Below are 20,685 nucleotides of genomic sequence, written 5' to 3'. Positions count from 1 at the left end.
GGGTGCTTTCGCATGTTTTTGGCGCAATTTTTTGCCCATGCTGATTCGAGCTCCCCCAAAAAATGAAGCCGCATTGGCGAAAAATTATAAAAAAATGGGTAAAAATGCCCGCAATTGAATACCCCCTAAATCTATTTTTTTCACTAGTGACATCTGTGCCTAATCCTCATTCAGGAAGGCCTAACTCATTTTCTGTAACTCCTCCCATCAGATAATGCTCTCCCACTGCAGACACTGCCATCTAGTGGGCAAATCCAGGTACTCACTAGTGAAAATGTGTGTACTTGAACAAAAGTAGGAGCGTGAAGTCATTTCTGTTGAAACTGTGTGTGTACAGGCTTGAGGATGTAGCAGAGTTTCTGTACACACCAGCAGATGCCTTACAACTACATACAGCCCAGGTACTTAATCAGTGGAGTATTTTTATTTGAAGATAAAGCAGGTACAGCCGTACTCACTGTTACACACACTGGTAGATGCAGGGGAGTACTGAGTGGAGGAGGTGGAGCAGCCTCCATCTGGGCCCTGTCCTCTCTAGCCGGAAGCTTTGTCTATGTGAGCGCTATTGTGCTTGCAGACTATCAATGTGCTAGAGCCTACTGTCAATGTGCAGGTCTACAAGGGAAATTTAGCCCAACAATTTACCTACATTGCATGCGCAAAACACCTGGAGAATGGCCACCGCGCCATATTCCCAGTGATTTATTATCTGCTTCTCCTGAGCCCAGTACAGCTAATAGACTTCAGCTCAAAAACCACTCAAAGATCTGATAAGTATAAAATACAGTGTGATAGATGCCATCTGTACATAAATTGCTGTAATATAACCAGGTGTGAAAGTATCCCTATTTTTCAACAATTCCCAATCGCACAGTGCAGTTTCTCAGATGCTGAGTATAAGAATGTCTCTTCTTAATATTTGGAGTTTTTAAATAATATGTACACACAATAAGCACTGAAAACATCTGTAAAACAAACATGGCTGCCAGGAAACAAGGCATGATGGGAGTTGTAGTCCTCATTAGTACAAGTTACAGAACCTTCTTATGTGACCATATTTATTGCCCTAGATCTGTTACAGGACAGACGGGAACCTGTCCGACTCCAGACACAGTCCACAATTAGTCCATTCGGCAATGACCATTAGTGCACACTGCATATAAGCAGGAGAAAAGGGGGCACTTTGTGGGATCATTCACTTAGTACTCCGATCCTTGTTCATTCGTATGACTGTGTAAAATGCTTCAATCACTTCCCTTTCTGTGGGCTTTACACGGTCATTTTACCTTCTTCACAGCGAGAACTTTACTGCCGGGTTCTAGTGAAGGAGAACAAAAAAACTATAGGAAACGAAACAGGCACGTGCACAAAAACATTTGTTTAGATAACAACAAGATATATCTTTAATTCAAAATTTATTACATATTCTTGTAGAAATGAAAATAAAATATAAATTATTAGGAAATCCTGAAAACCTGACAAGCAATTTACCAAAATCCCCGGCCCTCTCCCCACCGCGTTGTGTATTTTCTGATTAATGAGAAGATATATTCCACAATAGGGAGTAATCTGACATCACCAGCAATGGAACACAGACAGCCAATTACTAGTAACATTCTACACTATGACATGGTTTCTGACCTTACACACTGTTACTGACCAGACTGCATGGTCCTGTTCACTGGAGAATTGTCGGTGAGGCGTATCCTAGCCATGGTGGCCAGCTCGGCAATGAAGTCTTGCTCTGCATCCTAATAGTAAGAGAGATGTAGCAGTGTAAGAAATGGGGCAGGAGCTGGTGCAGGGTTTCTGCACAAACCTTTATTTCTTAGCAGTTATTTATATAGTGCGCACATATTCCGTAGCGGTTTACAGAGAATATTTAGCTATTCACATCAGTCCCTGCCCCAGTGGAACTTACAGTCTAACTTTCCTACAGCATGCACATGCACAAACAGGTTCATTTTTGTTGGGAGCCAACACCTATCAGTAGTTTTTTGGATTGTGGGAGGAAACCAGAGTATTGGGGGGGTTAGTCCTGATTTCTATGCTGGTAACACCATTAACATAATTATACAACCAGTCACTAGCTACAGTTGCAATTTCAGAGGACTGGTAAAGAGTGAATGTCGTACCACTGCACAAAAGAGGAAGCAAGCATCTACAGACCAGTAAGCCTTACATCAGTAGTAGGGAAAGTAACGGAAATACTGTTAATGCAAAATTATGCACTTGGGTCACAAAAATCTAAAGGCTAAATATAGTACTAATGGCACCATACTGGAAACTACTGAGGAGGAAAAGAATCTAGGAGTCACTATTTCAGGAGACTTAAAGGCAGGTAAGCAATGTAACAAAGCAATGAGGTAGGCTAGTCAGATGCTTGGTTGCATAGGGGGAGGAATGGAAGGAAGGAAGGAAGGAATGAAAGGAAGGAAGGAATGAAAGGAAGGAAGGAATGAAAGGAAGGAAGGAATGAAAGGAATGAAAGGAAGGAATGAAAGGAATGAAAGGAATGAAAGGAATGAAAGGAATGAAAGGAAGGAAGGAAGGAAGGAAGGAAGGAAGGAAGGAAGGAAGGAAGGAAGGAAGGAAGGAAGGAAGGAATGGAATGGAATGGAATGGAAGGAAGGAAGGAAGGAAGGAAGGAAGGAATGGAAGGAAGGAAGGAAGGAAGGAATGGAAGGAAGGAGTGGAAGGAAGGAAGGAATGCATGCCACTGTATACTGTAGGTCACTGGTACGGCCTCATCTAGAATACGGTGTTCAATTCTGGGGGCCATATCTTCAGAAGGATATTAATACATTAGAGACTGTACAAAGAAGGGCACCTAAAATGGTGCATGGCCTACATCACAAAACATACCCAGAAAGACTAATAAATCTCATTACAGTATGTATAGTTTGGAGCAGAGAAGGGAAAGGGGGGACATGATAGAAACTTTCAAATATATCAAGGGTTTTCGACAAAGTCCAGGAGGGAAACAATGAAGAGAAGTATTAGAACACGAGGAAATGCACTGAAACTGGAGGGAGGTAGGTTCAGGGAAAATTTGAGGAAAAATTACTTCACAGAAAGGGCAGTGGATAAGTGGAATAGCCTTCCATCAGAGGTGGAAGAAGCCAAGTCTATCCCATAAACATGCATGGGATAGACTTAGGGATATCCTTACAAAGCAATAAGGCTCAAATAAGGTTTGAGGTAAAAATACAGTAAAAAAGGGGCAGACTAGATGGGCCAAGTGGTTCTTATCGGCCGTCAAATTTTATGTTTCTATGACACACCGGGATGAGTAAAATAAATGATTGCGGGTCTAAGTAGACTTGAGCAATGGTCAAGAACGTGGCAACTACAGTGTGAAGCTAAAACATGCAAAATAACGCACTTGGGTCTCAAAAACCCAAGGGCTAATTATATTATCAAGGGTAGTAGAATGGAAACTGCTGAGGAGGAAAGGGATCTAAGTGTCACTATTTCAAGTGACTTAAAGGCTGGGAAGCAATGCAACAAAGCAACGAGGAAGGCTAGTCAGATGCTTGGTTGCATAGGGAGAGAAATCAGCAGCAGGAAAAAAAAAGAAGTAATAATGCCTCTGTATAGGTCATTGGTACGGTCTCATCTGGAATACTGTGTCCAGTTCTGGAGGCCATATCTTCAGAAGGATATAAATACATTAGAGAGCGTACAAAGAAGGGCAACTAAAATGGTGCATGGCCTGCATCACAAAACTTACCTGGAAAGGCTAACATATCAAGGGCTTTAACAAGGTCCAAAGAAAGACACATATTAGAACAAGAGAACATGTGCTGAAACTGGAGGGAGGCAGGTTCAGGGGAAATGTTAGGAAAAACTACTTCACAGAAAGGGTAGTGGATGAGTGGAATAGCCTCCCGCCTGAAGTAGTTAAAGCAAAGTCAGCAGACCAATTTAAACATGCTTGGGTTAGGCATATAAATATCCTTACAAAGAACTAAGGATCAAATAGGGCTGAGGTTACTTAAAGGTAAAAGAAAAAAAAAAAGGGTCAGACTAGATGGGCAAAATGGTTCTTATCTGCTGTCAAATACTATGTTCTAGTAGATTTATTATTCCACTATCACTAGCCATGTAGATCTCTCGCCAATGTCAATACCTTCAGCTTGTTTTCGAGCTGTCCTTCCAGGAGATGCAGGATGGACTTCTTCTGTCTCAGGGAGTCCAAGCGATTCCACTGATATACTCGGGTCTTCTCCAGTAATTGCTTTTGTTGGGAAATTAATCTAAAAGTAAAGAGAGCAACGATAAGAGAACCTGCTCAATGGGTTATTTTTCTAGCACTGAGTAGTAGAGACAGTCGCCAATCGATGGATTTCTGTAAGGGGTTGTTTTGTTTTAAACTGTCTGGAAGATGTTCTTACGCCAGTTTAGAAGTCATATTCCAAAGAACTTGTTTGTTCCAAGCACAAACATGGTATGATAGAGGGATTACAATTGATCTTCGATAAAGTGAGAAACAAACGTACCCAGTAGATACATTAGTATCCATGGTATCCACAGCAGGTTCTCTCCTTTGTCCTCCTAACAGTGGCGCTCTTTAGTGTTTTCCTACTGCCTTCCCTACTGGCATATTCATTGGGGTATTTCAGCTCCTGCCCTACAATGCCCCTTCCTCCACCACCACTTCACTGACCCTGACTAGTGCTTGCTAAATGAGGGCCAAACTCCTTTCTTTGTTGACCATAGCCAGCAAAATGGCTCATCTAGCTCCAAAATCTGAATTGACAAAAGGGCAACACACTCACATCCTGATCGGCAATATTCAGCCCTAAACAGTTATTGTAGAAGAACATCCAGAGAACGAGGTGCCCCCTGGGCGGTATTAGCAAGCATGATAGCAGCTAAAATGTTATGAACATATATCTCAGTGCGTGTACATACACATATAACAGATAGATCTGCTCTATAAACACACAAAAGAGAAAGATGACAAACATTTCAAACCACTTAACAAAAACACCAATAGAGACGATGTAAGTGCACACCTTGCTTTTCCTGCCTCTTTGCTTACAACAGCTAAATTGGTTTAAATGACATCTGATAGCACTTAGGAAAGACAGCACACCTCTACTTCTCCCACACCAACAGATACTGGAAGTAGTAATGGTTCTCTATAACTGAACACTGCTCCCTCAGATACATTTGTCTAGGTACCATACAGAGTTAATACATTTTCTTCTTTCTCTATAGTGATGAAACACACAGAAGAAGGTGTTTAAGAAAGAATAGCACTGTTCAATGGGAGACCCATGGGATAATTTGGAAATTTATACACATTGTTCGCTTAGGTTATGAATAGACCATATATATAGAGCCATATTTATGATCTAGAACAATGCACTAGCTGCGTCTGAAATGATATGTCATTTGAAAGCTATTACTGTACTTTGATACTGTGTAGAAGCAGTATTTCATGGGGAAAAGGAGGCAAGAAACGATAGTCATAAAAGTTGGAAATTGATATTCTGCAATTGTATAGCAGACACATTATATAAACAGGACCATATAAAATGTCGAAACACATGGGGCTGTATCCGAGTCAGACCATGTAGTGACCGCGTGCGTGTCTTTTGCCAGTACTGAGACTATATGCAAATGCAGCTATAAGTCCTTATCTGGCATACAGCGGTGTGTGCAATGACTGAGACGCCCACTTTGAGCATCTGTAGATGCTCTGATACTGCTTGGTGGGTCTTTAGGTTCAACCAGTAGGTGCTCCAGAGGTGAGGCTGCAGCACAGTCCAAAATTCTAATATTTAAACAGATGAGTCACACCAACTGCCACCTCAAATGCTACCAAACATTGTCAGCCGGACCTTCCATGGCAGTTGATGTGGCTTCCCTATTTGAATTTTGGACTGTGCTACAAGCTCACCTCTGGAGCCACCACTGGACGCACCCATTGGTCAAACCAGCAAAACTTGTACCAGTTCCTTGATAGGTGCAAAATCTCTGTCTCAATATATGAGGATGTCCGATATTGACCGGGAGCAGAACAATTACGATTGGATTCATTATCAAACTTGTTTTGGGACTACACACACACACACATTCCAATTATTCTATCATTGGGGGTAATTCCAAGTTGATCGCAGCAGGAAATTTTTTAGCAGTTGGGCAAAACCATGTGCACTGCAGGGGGGCAGATATAACATTTGCAGAGAGAGTTAGATTTGGGTGGGTTATTTTGTTTCTGTGCAGGGTAAATACTGGCTGCTTTACTTTTACACTGCAATTTAGATTGCAGATTTAACTCACCACACCCAAATCTATCTCTCTCTACACATGTTATATCTGCCCCCCCCTGCAGTGCACATGGTTTTGCCCAACTGCTAAAAAAATTTCCTGCTGCGATCAACTTGGAATTACCCCCATTGGGTCCACACATGAGCCAAATGAAAAATGCACTGAGCGGACAGAATCAGAGAAGTCACAGTCAATTGTCCGTAGGTGCAATCTATCACAAACCTGTCATGGAGATCGTAGCTGGATGCCGGACCCAGGAGCTTCTCTTTGACTACCGGAAAGGACAGTTTGTAGTTACTTTGTAATTTTGCTGTATCGGTGTTGGCTGAAAAGACCAGATATTTTTTACATTAAGTTTCAGAAGAGAAGTTGAAAATAAAATTCATTGTGTCTTCCTGGACACAAGCGTTTATCACCTACGGGTCTGTTACTGGTTTAGGATTAGTTGTCTGGTCCCTGCCCCTGCACTTGTTCTGCAAGCTGTACATGGCAGGTGAAACACCACTGCTCTCAACTGTGCCACTAGGCAGAATCGGTGATGTGCCAATGAAAAGGAGGATCCTAGCGAATTATAGCATCACAGTCTCACGGTGGGCCATGCCATGCCCATTTGGGTGTTGTAGCACCAGTACATCGCCGTGGGCAAGACGCACCTCACCACAGCCCTGGGGATCGGGGCAAAAGCACACTTCAGAAAAGTTAAATTGGGACATTTGGGAGGTATTGAGATTGCCTGATGAAAACAAATTATCTGGCCCCATGGAAACACAGCTATGTCCGATGATGGAATGTGTTCCATGATTTTACGATCATATACAAGAATTTAACATTTACCAAGACTTTACTCATAGTTACTGTACATACATACTAGAAGGGGTGCCTATAAAGTGGAAAGACAGGGGGTGGATGGGAGTCACAAAAGTAATATTATGTCAGGGGGCTATTATCAAACAAATTGTCAAATAACTAATTGTATTTCATTTCATTTTAGTAACTATATACTAAGAAAATAGGATTTTGGTTACCTATCGGTAAATCCTTTTCTCGTAGTCCGTAGAGGATGCTGGGGTCCACATTAGTACCATGGGGTATAGACGGGTCCACCAGGAGCCACTGGCACTTTAAGAGTTTGAGAGTGTGGGCTGGTTCCTCCCTCTATGCCCCTCCTACCAGACTCAGTCTGGAAACTGTGCCCGAGGAGACGACATACTTCGAGAGAAGGACTTAACACAGATAGTGGTGAGATTCATACCAGCTCACACATACAAGGCACGTCAAGACAACTAGCTTGAACTACTCAGCTACAGCTGAAACATTACTTACCAAGTAACAAAGCAGTACTCAACTAAAACTAAGTGGTACTGAACCAAATAACATTTGCAGGAAAACGAAGCGCTGGGCGGGCGCCCAGCATCCTCTACGGACTACGAAAAAAGGATTTACCGGTAGGTAATTAAAATCCTATTTTCTCTTACGTCCTAGAGGATGCTGGGGTCCACATTAGTACCATGGGGATGTACCAAAGCTCCCAGAATGGGAGGGAGAGCGCGGAGGCTCCTGCAGAACTGATTGACTGAACTTCAGATCATCAGAGGCCAAAGTATAGAACTTGTAAAACTCTGCAAACGTGTTCGACCCAGACCAAGTTGCAGCTTGGCAAAGTTGTAATGCCGAGACACCCCGGGCAGCCGCCCAGGAAGACCCCACCTTACGAGTAGAGTGGGCCTTGACAGATTTTGGACACGGCAATCCAGCCGTAGAATAAGCATGCTGGATAGTGAACCTGATCCAGCGAGATATCGTCTGCTTAGAAGCAGGATACCCAATCTTCTTGGGATCATACAGGACAAACAGAGAGTCCGACTTCCTGTGACGAGATGTTCTCTTCACATAAATCTTCAGAGCCCTTACGACATCCAAGGACTTTGATGTAATAGAGTCAGTAGCCACTGGCACCACAATAGGTTGGTTGATATGAAATGCCGACACAATTTTTGGAAGAAACTGCTGGAAGATCAAGTAAGGGCTTTTACAGAATAAAGCCCCCAGTTTGGACACCCGCCTAGCAGAAGCTAAGCCAACAAAGTGACCGCCTTCCACGTGAGAAATTTGACCTCCACCTCCTGTAGAGGCTCAAACCAATCCGACTGGAGGAACTGCAAGACCACGTTAAGGTCCCAGGGTGCCGTAGGCGGTACAAAGGGAGGTTGGATATGCAGAACATCCTTCAAAAAGGTCTGAACCTCAGGGAGGGCAGCCAATTGTTTCTGAAAGAAAATGGATAGAGCCGAAATCTGGACCTTCACAGACCCCAACCGCAGGCCCATATCCACTCCTGCTTGCAGGAAGAGGAGGAAACGTCCCAGTTGAAACTCCACCACAGGAAAGCTCTTGGACTCACACCAAGAGACATGTTTCTTCCAAATACGATGGTAATGTTTAGACGTTACCCCTTTCCTAGCCTGTATGAGGGTAGGAATAAACTTTCTTTGGAATGCCCTTCCGAGCCAGAATCAGGTGCTCAACTTCCATGCCGTCAAACGTAGACGCGGTAAGTCTTGATAGGCGAACGGCCCTTGCTGTACTATCAGGTCCTCCCGAAGAGGAAGAGGCCTCGGATCTTCTTGCAGGAGATTCAGAAGGTCCGCGTACCAAGCCCTTTTTGGCCAGTCCGGGGCAATGAGGATCGCTTGAACCCTTGTTCTCCTTACGAGCTTTAGGATTCTTGGGATGAGTGGGAGTGGAGGAAACACGCACACTGACTGGAACACCCACGGAGACACCAGGGCGTCCACCGCCACTGCCTGTGGGTCCCTCGAACTGGAACAATAACGCTGAAGCTTCTTGTTGAGATGAGAGTCCATCATGTCTATTTGGGGCAAGCCCCAAAGATCCGTTATGTCCTTGAACACTTCCGGATGGAGTCCCCACTCTCCTGGATGGAGATCGTGTCTGCTGAGGAAGTCTGCTTCCCAGTTGTCTACTCCCGGAATGAAGATGGCTGACCGCACCAACGCGTGCTTTTCTGTCCAGAGGAGTATTCTTGACACCTCTGACATTGCCGCTCTGCTCTTCGTTCCGCCCTGTCGGTTTATGTAAGCCACTGTTGTTACGTTGTTCGACTGCACCCGAATGGCCCGATTTCTTAGAAGAGGGGCCGCCTGAAGAAGACCATTGTATACCGCTCTTAGTTCCAGAATGTTGATAGGCAGGTCGGCTTCCAGGCTTGACCACCTTCTCTGGAAGGTTACACCTTGAGTGACTGCTCCCCAGCCCCTGAGGCTCACATCTGTTGTTAGCAGGACCCAGTCCTGAATCCCGAGCCGGTGGCCTTCCAGGAGGTGAGGAGGCTGAAGCCACCAGAGGAGTGAAATCCTCGCCTTTGGTGACAGACGAATTCGCCGGTGCATGTGGAGGTGAGATCCCGACCACTTGTCCAGGAGATCCAGTTGGAAGGGCCGAGCATGGAACCTCCCGTACTGGAGAGCCTCGTAAGAGGCCACCATCTTTCCCAATAGGTGGATGTATTGATAAACAGACACCCGGGGTGGCTTCAGGACATCCCGGACCATAGTTTGTATCACCAACGCCTTTTCCTGCGGAAGAAACACCCTCTGCACTCCCGTGTCCAGGCTCATTCCCAGAAAAGACAACCTCTGGGTTGATTCCAAATGTGACTTTGGAAGGTTCAGAATCCAACCGCGACTCTGGAGCAGTCGTGTTGTGAGAACAATGGACTGCAGTAGCTTCTCCTTGGACGACGCTTTTATCAGGAGATCGACCAAGTATGAAATGATGTTCACACCCTGTTTGCGGAGCAGTATCATAATTTCCCCCATCACCTTGGTAAATACCCTTGGTGCTGTGGAGAGTCCGAATGGCAGGGCCTGGAACTGATAATGACAGTCCAGCAATGCGAAACGGAGATAAACCTGATGCGGCAGCCAGATCGGAATGTGAAGGTACGCATCCTTGATATCCAGTAATACCAGGAATTCCCCCTCTTCCAGACCTGATATCACTGCCCTGAGAGACTCCATCTTGAACTTGAACTCCTTTAGAAAGGGGTTCAATGATTTTAGGTTTAGAATGGGCATGACCGAACCATCCGGTTTCGGTACCACGAAAAGGTTCGAATAGTAACCTTTGGTTAGAATGTGAGGTAGTACTGGTACAATGACCTGTGCCTCCACCAGCTTTTGGACAGCGTCCTGAAGAACTGTGCTGTCTTCCAACAGAGTTGGTAAACCTGACTTGAAAAAGCGGTGCGGAGGGAGACTTTGAAATTCCAGTCTGTATCCCTGAGACACAATATCTAGTACCCAGGGATCCAGGTCGGACGACACCCAGACATGACTGAAATGTCTGAGTCTCGCTCCCACTGGCCCCACCACCGGGGTTAGCAGTCCACCATCATGCGGAGGACTTAGGGGTACTTGACGCAGGCTTTTGTTCCTGGGAACCTGCAGCGGCAGGTTTCTTGGACTTAACTCGACCTCCCCTAAAGAAGGTATTGGAAGTCCTGGCCTTTCTAGGCTTGTTAGGCCGAAAGGACTGCTGCGCAGCTGAGGAGAATGATTTCTTCCGAGCAGGTGCTACGGAGGGAAGAAACGGAGACTTACCCGCTGTGGCGGTAGAAATCCATGCATCTAGAGCCCAAAGAGAGCCTGACCTGTATAGGGCAACAACTCCACACTTCTTCTGGATTCCGCTTCGGCCGACCACTGGCGCAGCCAAAGTCCCCGACGAGCTGAAACAGACATGGAAGAAATTCCGGCAGCCATGGAACCCAGGTCTTTCATGGAGTCAACCATAAAACCCGCAAAATCATGTATGTTGCGTAAAAATAAAGCAACGTCATCTCTATCCATTGTATCCAAATCCTCAAGCAAGGTAGCCGACCACTTCATTATTGCTTTTGCAATCCATGCATTAGCAATAGTGGGACGTAATATGGCCCCAGAAGCAGTGTACACTGATTTAAGCGTGTTATCAATTTTTCTATCTGCTGGCTCCTTTAAGGCGGTAGAACCTGGAACAGGCAAAACCACCTTTTTTGAGAGTCTGGACACAGATGCGTCAACAATAGGAGGGTTTTCCCATCTTTTCCTGTCCTCATCAGGGAAAGGAAAAGCTACCAGAACCCTTTTTGGGATCTGAAATTTCTTTTCAGGATTTACCCATGCTTTTTCAAAAATAGCGTTTAATTCCTTTGACGCAGGGAAGGTCAGCAAGACATTTTTTTATTCTCTGTGAAAAAAGCCTCCTCAACCTGATCAGGTGTGGTATCATTAATATTTAACACATCTCTGATATCCTCTATCAACAGTTGCACCCCCTTTGCAAGCGATGCAGACCCCCGTAACACATCCCCATCACCATCTGTAGTGTCAGTATCGGTATCCGTGTCATCTTGTGTTACCTGCACAAGCGCAGGTTTGTGGGGTTATATAGCGGGGTATCCTGAGGTACCAGACAAGGGCCATGCAGCCAGAGAGGTCTGCAATACCTGGGTTGCAGATTCATCACTAGCAACCCTGTCAGAGTTCTGAGAAATCCAAAGTTTTGATAGAGGAAAATCACTCTGGTTCCCTTGCAGGAATCTGTGCTAAACCAGTGCTAACCTGATTACATGGAATGGGATCATCCTGGGAGGATAAATCCTCTGCAGCATATGACACAGTGTCCCTGGACATTGCTAAATGAGACCACCAAACACTCCACACACACACACACACACACACACACACACACACACACACACACACACACACACACACACACACACACACACAGGTGGGGGCAGACAGAGTTTCCCCCCCAAGAATGGCAAGAGAGAGACAGAGATTGGAGCCAACCCACACACAGCGCTTTATCACAAGGAGAAACCCCTCATCTGCACTGACTTGTGCTCCTTAATAGGACACACAGTCAGTACATCAGCCTCCCCTCCCTTCTACAACCCCCTGGTACCGTTATACAGTAAGCTGAAGCTGCTGTGGAGGGACCAGAATCTTCATTCAGCTACTGCATGCAGGAAAATGGTGCTGGAACGCTGCAGGGTCCGCTCTGAGGAGAAGCTCCGCCCCTTCGTGGCGCTGTCTTCCCGCTCATCTGAAGTTTAAACTGGCCTGAGGAGTTGTGCTGGCTGAGATAACTGGATCCCGACAGGCTTGCTGACCAGTGTGAGGGTTAAGAGCTGGCCCAGGGTGCCCCTAACAGCGCAGCACAGTGTGTCTCTGGTAACGTCCAGGAGCGCGGTTAATACCGCGCTCCATCCCCTGTTGCCGCCATCTTCACACTGGCCCCCCGCTTGCTAGGGGGGAGTTCGGTGACTAACTCACCACTTGCTTCAGCTCTGTAAGGGGTCGGCGGCATGCTGCTGGGGCGAGCGGTTCCCCTGTGGCGGAGACCGATCAGACCCCTCCGGAGCTCAGTGTCCAGTCAGCGGAGTCAGTGGCTCAGACCCCGCAGGGCGGACACTGCTCCCCCCCTTAGTCCCAAGCTGCAGGGAGGCTGTTGCCAGCAGCCTTCCTGTAAAATAATAAACTCTAACAAAACTTCTTTTAGGAAAGCTCAGGAGAGCTCCCATAGCTGTGACCGGCTCCTCCGGGCACATTTTCTAAACCGAGTCTGGTAGGAGGGGCATAGAGGGAGGAGCCAGCTCACACTCTCAAACTCTTAAAGTGCCAATGGCTCCTGGTGGACCCGTCTATATCCCATGGTACTAATGTGGACCCCAGCATCCTCTAGGACGTAATAGAAAGAACATTTTTCAAACTCCTCTCTGAAGAAATCATGGGCTTGGGATGAAAACTTGCCAGGGAGACCATAATTCGTATGGGTGGGTCTGCACTCTACTTCCGTAGTGGTTGTTTTCAAAAATACTTAGAAGACGCCTATTGGATGTTCTCTTGATGACTCCCTGTCTCACTAGATACAATGATAGCAATATTAATATCAAAACAATATGATAGGACAGTAAGAAATGACCTCGTATTGCCTTCAAACGTTTGCTCTTCTCCTTTTCACAGTCCTTCAGGATCTGTTCTATATTTTGATTGTAGCTTTGGACTAACTTGTTAACAGTGTTGCTCGTCACATACACGCTCTCCACTGCAGCTTCCACCAAGCGATCCTATTATTCAATACAGGTAGACTAAAAAAATACAATCTACAGTAATTTTGGGGGTCTATTCATGAAGCAGTGAAAAAAAGAGTGGAGAAACAGTCCAGTGGAGAAGTTGCCCATAGCAACCAATCAATCGGCTTCGAAGGAAGCCTTTATCAAGTACATTCTATAAAATGTAAGGGAGATGCTGATTGGTTGCCATGGGCAACTTCTCCACTGGTCTGTTTCTGCACTGTTTTCACTTCTTAATGAATAGACCCCTGAAAACACACATTGCACCTTGCGGAGATTTTAGCAGATAAGCATAAAATTCAGTTTAAATTCAGTCCATGGAAATCAAAACTTTATTTCATTTTGTCATAGTACAAAAAACAAAAGAAAACAAATAACAAAACCAAAAACACACGATCTGGACAGTGTTCAATTATTTATTCCCACATCTAGAGTAGGTTTGGAGGCTGAGATAGAATGTGCCAGGTCTCTCGGTGTGCTGAGCACCATCTATAAGATACTTACATACATGTCAAGGCGTTTCATGTTCACCTTTACCAGTGGTGTATTAATCTGCCTATCGGGACTGTCACCTTTTCATATCTGATAGAAACTGAAGAGTTCCCTGTAAAAGCCATTTCATGCCTTACCTAAAACGTTGTGTCTTTTAAAATAAAATAATATTATTATCCTATTACAACTCTATATGCAATGGGTCTTTTAAAATGATAAAACACAAATAATCCAGCCACCGGTGATTATATATATATGCGCTACTCGTTTAAATAATATTGCTCAAAATAAATACAGACTGCAACCATGCATTTGAAAGTAATTTTGAAGTGGAGAGCGCTATTATGCAGTATGCAATATGGCTCCTCTGGGGATGATGCTTCATTCCCATACCAAGATGGATTCCAGTACTATTACTGTGCATGCGTGGCGCTATCTTGTTGCTGTGTATGAGTGATATAGTGGGAGACAGAAGTCTCCCCCCTTAGCTCCTGAGACCTGCAAGGCTATTACCCCCAATACCACTGTTCCAGCAGCTGCTGCACTACCGCATCCCAAACACAGTCACTGGCTGGTGATTTGGCTGGACCCCATTTTCCAGGGAAGTAAATATATTTCCCCTTTCAGGTGAAGTACTTTCCATTGCTATAATTGCTCCCATTGAAAAAAAAACAGACCCTATTGATACCTTAAAATCACCATTCTCTTCCATCATGGCCTTGGCAGCTTCCTGCTGTGCGTGGTGTACCAGCACCTGTCCGATCGCCCGTTCCATGTGCTGCCGGATTCCGTGGTTCGCTTCGGTCAGGTCTAAAAGTAGCTGCTGCTGGAAGTCCCTGCGTGCTTGCCAAGTTTCCTCATCCAACTTACTCTCCTCTTCTAAGATGTGCATTTCCTAGTAAGTAAGAACGTAGGTACAGTATTGCGGTATACAGAGCATCCCTAAACACGGAGATATGTAATGATATAGTACATGGCCTCGTACACACAAGTACAGTAACTGATTTTGCAGTACCATGCCAACCTTCTGACTCTAATGGGCCCTACACACGGTGACGTGCCGCTAAGGTGCCCAACGGCCGATACGGCCAACCCGGTGGCAGGGGGGGGAGGAGGGGGGGGGAGTGACGGGGAAAGTGATGTTTCTTAACTCCCCCCGTCAACCAGCTCCATAGCAGTGCATGCTAATATGGACGAGATTGGCTTAAGCGACACGGCCCCAACGATGAAGGAGCGCAGGTCCGCGCATCGTTGATGCCTACACATTGAGGGTCACTGACACATTAGCACGCTGCCTTTTTTCGCAGCCGTGCGAACGGGTCTCAACAGCGCATGCACCGCAATGTGCAGGCACATCAGCCGTCGGCAACGGGGATCGCCGGGCAGCGACAGAACTTACGAAGAAAGCGGTCGCATCGGCGATCGCAAGAAGATAGACAGGAAGAAGGCGTTTGTGGGCAGCAACTCACCGTTTTCAGGAAGTGTCCGGAAAAACGCAGGCGTGCCCAGCCATTCGGGAGGAGGATTCCTGATGTCAGCATCGGCCCGGATCGTCGCAGCGGCTAAGTCCTGGGCTGTGCAGAAACTTTTGTTTGTGCAGCTCAATGCACAGCCGATCATACCCCTGCACAGCGATTACCCCCTCCCCTGTAGGCAGCGATTACCTGGTCGCAGCAGTGCAAAAAATAGCCTGCGTGCGGACCAGGTCTGAATTAGGCCCACTGAATGATATGAACGAACGTTCCTATCATTCACTTTGATCCTTTAAGTGTGTAGGGCCTATTACACTTCTAAACTATGCAGGCCCAAGACTGACCTTTAAGGCACTTTGCCTAATACAATATTAAGAGATAAGTGTATTAAATATTGTGACTATATGGCTTTACCTAGTTTTATTCTGCTAGCAAAGCTGATAATTAAGTACAGTTCCATTACATGATCTCTCTTACTCCTAACTGTTTCCTCTGCCGTAGCTCACTTGCCAATTCACAGTAGCTTAGGTAAGCGGTAAGATGCCAATGAATGCTGGGGGGGGTACAAGTCTGGAAAGATTCAAAAATATGGCAGAAAGCAACCGCAATAAGGGAATTCACTGGGGGATATCCAATTGTTTGAAAAGTCAGTTGGGTGTCTGTTTTTTCCTATCTAACAGACAGGGGGGGGGGGGAAACAGACACCCGACTGACTTTTAAAATTTTTTTAATCCCCCCCACTGTCTGGGCTTTGTGGCAGGGGCCGTCCTTGGTCGGTTGAGAGAAAGAGACACTGACTAGCAACCTGGCGAATAGGTGGATGCTCTCCACACCTAGTACTGCAAAAATTACTCATATCTTGGGGACATTTTCCTATGGCACATTTAAATGTAAAGGGCAAATGGAAACCGTTAACGTAGCATAAGGTGCAAGATTACCATCTCCTTTTGGGATTGCCACTGATCTTCATCCTGTAAATGCCACCTGCATGTCTTTAACGCGTGCTGCTCCTTCAGCTCCTGGACAATGACGATCTTCCTGGACATTCTCATCTGTGTTAAGGTTGCCATGGCGATGTTCCGCAGGGAGAGTGTGCGCAGGATGGATCTCAGCAAGAACTTGTGTCTTTGAAGAGCTAGTTTGTTGGATCTGCAAGCACAGAATATATAATGACAGATCCAGGTTACTTAGGGGGGGAAAATGCTAAAGGCAGAGAAACTCCCTGTACATACCACTTCTCAGTATGTACAGCTGTAGCCACACTAATCGTGGCTACTTCTGCGCTGAACGAGGACTCTTGGCGTGGCTAGGTGGTCCGCGCCTAGCCGTGCGCAGGCATTTGCCGCTCCCATTAATATGAATGGCCGCGTGTGCGCCTAAGACGCATGAAACCCAGATGTGCATGTGGTTGCGCCTAACAAGGCACGATTGTGGCAAGATGTAACCACGATGAACGTGGCTACATCTGTACTAAAGGGATTTTCTCTGTCTGCCACTTACTAGCGCTAATAGCAGGCTACAATATTGTGCTGCGCCTTGGTCACTTTAACTGGCTGTTAATAAAGTTGGTTTACAAAAAAAAAATCTGCTGCTAGCCGTATGGGATAGGGATGGCCATCGGTGGGTTATCCATTGATGGTTGCCATTCGATGGTACAGTCGGTGGATAACCTCAATGGTGGGAAACCATCTGTAAGGGAACCATCGATGGTTTTGCCCATCGATGGTTCCCATTACTTTAACATTGAGACAGACGAGGGCCAATCAGAGATCGGGGCGTGGCTTCACAGGTTTCTGGGGGCGGAGCTATGCTGTCCCCCTGACACCTTAGAGAAAAAATATAAAAAATATTTGATAGCTCTTTCCCATCGATGACAGGAAACCATCTGGTTCTCCCCCATCGATCGTAAACGTAGTTAACTTAGATTTCAAATCATCGATGGTCATTGGCCATCCCTAGTGTGGGACTTGGGAGAGGTGAGAGTCACACACAATGCAGAGATAGCATGTGTACAACTAGAAGATAATAGCAAGAATGGGACTGGTTGCTATGGGAAACCTCTCCACTTCTATAAACCCGCACTTTAGTCAACACACTGTACCCCCTACAGTCTACATCCAATAACAATATTGCAACATTATTCAGTAACAAGAATGTATAACAGTATAGAAGAAGGAACGACTACCCAAAAAGTACAATAGTAAAGATAAACGAAAAATGCAATGCTGAAGTTAATCTATAATCAGCAGGAACAAGCTAGAACGTTGTTCCTGAACCTCTCTTTAACTAACACATGATCAGTAACGGTGATCCTGAACCACTGTCCTGGGCAAAACTGTATTTATCAATGTATTTTAAATTCAGTTTTAGTGCCTTCTCTTCTTCACACTGCTCAATGTTGCCAGTTTCTTTGTGCTTCAAAGCTGAGAAATACAGGCAGGTACTTATCCATCACGCAAAAACATCAGGGAGGCGTCTGATGGGCTCCAAATGTATTCTGCAGCAGGACAACGACCCCAAACATACAGCCAATGTCATTAAGAACTTTCTTCAGTGTAAAGAACAAGGAGTCCTAGAAGTGATGATATGGTCCCCACAGAGCCCTGATCTCAAATACATCATCAAGTCTGTCTGGGATTACATGAAGAGACAGAAGGATTTGAGCAAGCCTACATCCACAAAGATCTGTGGTTAGTTCTCCAAGATGTCTGGAACAACCCCCTTGCCAAGTTCCTTCAAAAATTTTGTGCAAGTGTACCTAGAAGAATTGATGCTGTTTTGAATGCAAAGGGTGGTCACGCCAACCATTGATGTAATGTTTGCATGTAGTCAATGAAAAAAAATAAACTACAACACACATACAGTATACATACATACACACTAATAAATTATATATATATATATATATATATATATATCTTTTAATCCCCTCACCCCCGGGGCCTGTGTTCCTGAACCTATTCTTTCAGAAATATAGCATAAACATATAATATAATAAAACTGAGTGCTTATAAGAGAAAAAGATAATAGTGAAGAGAGATGGAGTAAGAGGTGGAAAGAGAGGAGGAGAAACAGGAGGGAGTGCTGAAACAGCGGATGATAGATAGACATAAGGGAAGAGAATGAGACAGAAAAAAAAAGAATTAGGTGGTATTGGATAAAACAGCATTAAAGGAACAGACTATTAACATTATTTTCCACCATTGCAGAAGAGGTTAACATAACTTTTCATTAACCAGTTCTTAGTACATGGTAATGGGCTCCTCTCACCCAATTAACTCCCCCTTTGTTCAGTGCAACAGGGTCCTGTGCTTACTACAGCTTGGACCTCTGCTGGACAGAGTAGGACAATGTATGAACGCTTCTTTGTGACAGTGTCAGGTTATAAAAGGTTTGCTTTCAAGATACAGCAGCGTCCTTTAATCAATATTACAAATATAAATGTATATTGAAACATGGAAGCTTTTTCTCCTGCGATTTATGTCCCTGGGATAGCTCTGCGCGCTGGTCAACCGTGGCTCTGTAACAGCCTTGCACAGCAGACAGTTTCACCTGGTAATAGATCAGCTAGCTTAGCGTATGTCACGAGACTAGTGCACATGCAAAGACCTATTTTCTGCTGCACAAGAAAACAAATCTACTGAAAGAGAAAAACTACACAGATAGAAATGTAAGTTTTCCTTCAGGAACATTTATTATATAAATCCTTAATACTCCAGCCTATGCAGAGCAGAATGACGTAATATCCAAGGAAATGTGGGGAGAATGTGAGCCATGCACCTATGTACTGTATGTGGTAAGGAGTATATATGATAAATTAATATGGAAATAGAGAATGGACTGGCAGATCTTACAAAGCCACCACCAGAAGCAGGAGGAGAAGTAAGACAGTTACAGCATCTGTGCCTTGGGCCTGCATGAAGGGAGAGTGTCGATCCACGAGAGGGTGTCCTGCTTATGAGAGCCATAGAACAGGGGTATTCAACATGCAGCCTGCCAGGTGCTCTGGAACTACACATCCCAGCATGCCCTGCCGCAGGTTTAGCATGCCCTAATAGCAAAACTGTCAGGGCATGCTGGGATGTATAGTTCCACAGCAGCTTCTAGGGTTGCATAGTCAATACCCGTGGTATAGAGGCAGCCATGCTTCCCTCCCTAATCTATAATATCCATACACCCATCCAAAACACTTATTTGTGTTACACAGATGGACACTGGCCTGCAAAAGCTGTGGCGGGTCCCCCCTGCAACCATCATTGGCTGCATACCTACCGCGGCACTCCCAGAGTTTGCCCTTGTGCATCCTCTGCAGCAGACAAAGCCACTCAAAAAAAAAAAAAAAAAAGTTAAAGAAAAACGATAGCCATGTGGAAAAACACTAATAAGAGGGGGGGACAGCCTGGTTTTAAGAAAGTTTTTTCTTTAAAATGTGCCAGGCTCCTCTCTCTACTAGCTATACAGATGTATCCTCTTACAACTTGTAGCGCACAGAGCAAAGATGTGCTATACACAATGGTGGTCATTCCGAGTTGATCGCTCGCTGCCGATTTTCGTAGTGCAGCGATCTAGTAAAAAAACTGCAAAAATGCGCATGGTACGCAGCGCGCATGCGCTAAGTACTTTCACACAAAACGTTGTAGATTTACACAAGCTCGAGCAACGTTTTTTCATCGCTGGAGTGATCGTAGTGTGATTGACAGGTAGTGGGTGTTTCTGGGCGGAAACTGTCCGTTTTCAGGGAGTGTGCTAAATAACGCAGGCGTGCCAGGTAAAAACGAAGGAGTGGCTGGAGAAACGGGGGAGTGGCTGGCCGAACGCAGGGCGTTTTTGTGACGTCAAACCAGGAACTAAACGGACTGAGGTGATCGCAGTCTAGGAGTAGGTCTGGAGCTACTCAGAAACTGCAGCAAATTATTTAGTAGCAGTTCTGCTAATCTTTCGTTCGCTATTCTGCTAAGCTAAGATACACTCCCAGAGGGCGGAGGCCTAGCGTGTGCAATGCTGCTAAAAGCAGCTAGCGAGCGAATAACTCGGAATGAGGGCCAATGTGTGAGTGTCATGTGATTCGGTAGCACCAAGTGTCTTTTGTAGCATTTTTTTTCCAGCGGAAATAGAGCTTAGCCACAAAGTAATGCAATAGGACGCGCAAGCAGCTTCTGCTGATTTTTATATGCAGCATAACTATCTTCTGTGTGCGACTGTGGCTGTATTTGCATACAAAATGATATTCATGTATTTCCTGGAAAACACTGCAACATGGCGTTTCAGATGCAGATAGAGCCGCTATTACACATA

The 20,685-nt window shown here is 45.3% G+C and overlaps 1 protein-coding gene across 2 annotated transcripts in view; it reads right to left on the bottom strand.

Moving 5' to 3' along the window:
- Nucleotides 1–405: 405 nt before the first annotated feature.
- EVC (EvC ciliary complex subunit 1) overlaps nucleotides 406–20,685 on the bottom strand; it is a 181,743-nt gene continuing 161,463 nt past the window's right edge. The window contains exons 14-20 of one of the 2 annotated variants that reach the window (XM_063923425.1): nucleotides 16,329–16,539; nucleotides 14,607–14,813; nucleotides 13,276–13,420; nucleotides 6,505–6,607; nucleotides 4,133–4,259; nucleotides 1,642–1,751; nucleotides 406–1,318 (exon numbers count right to left, since the gene is read on the bottom strand). In XM_063923425.1, the coding sequence (XP_063779495.1) occupies nucleotides 1,653–1,751; nucleotides 4,133–4,259; nucleotides 6,505–6,607; nucleotides 13,276–13,420; nucleotides 14,607–14,813; nucleotides 16,329–16,539 (892 nt within the window). In that variant the 3' untranslated portion in view covers nucleotides 406–1,318; nucleotides 1,642–1,652. The remainder of the gene's footprint in view (nucleotides 1,319–1,641; nucleotides 1,752–4,132; nucleotides 4,260–6,504; nucleotides 6,608–13,275; nucleotides 13,421–14,606; nucleotides 14,814–16,328; nucleotides 16,540–20,685) is intronic. The other variant, XM_063923416.1, reaches the window with a different exon arrangement.

Source organism: Pseudophryne corroboree, chromosome 1, assembly GCF_028390025.1.
Source record: "Pseudophryne corroboree isolate aPseCor3 chromosome 1, aPseCor3.hap2, whole genome shotgun sequence".
Taxonomy (NCBI): Eukaryota; Metazoa; Chordata; class Amphibia; order Anura; family Myobatrachidae; genus Pseudophryne; species Pseudophryne corroboree.
This window is presented reverse-complemented; position numbering and strand designations above follow the sequence as displayed.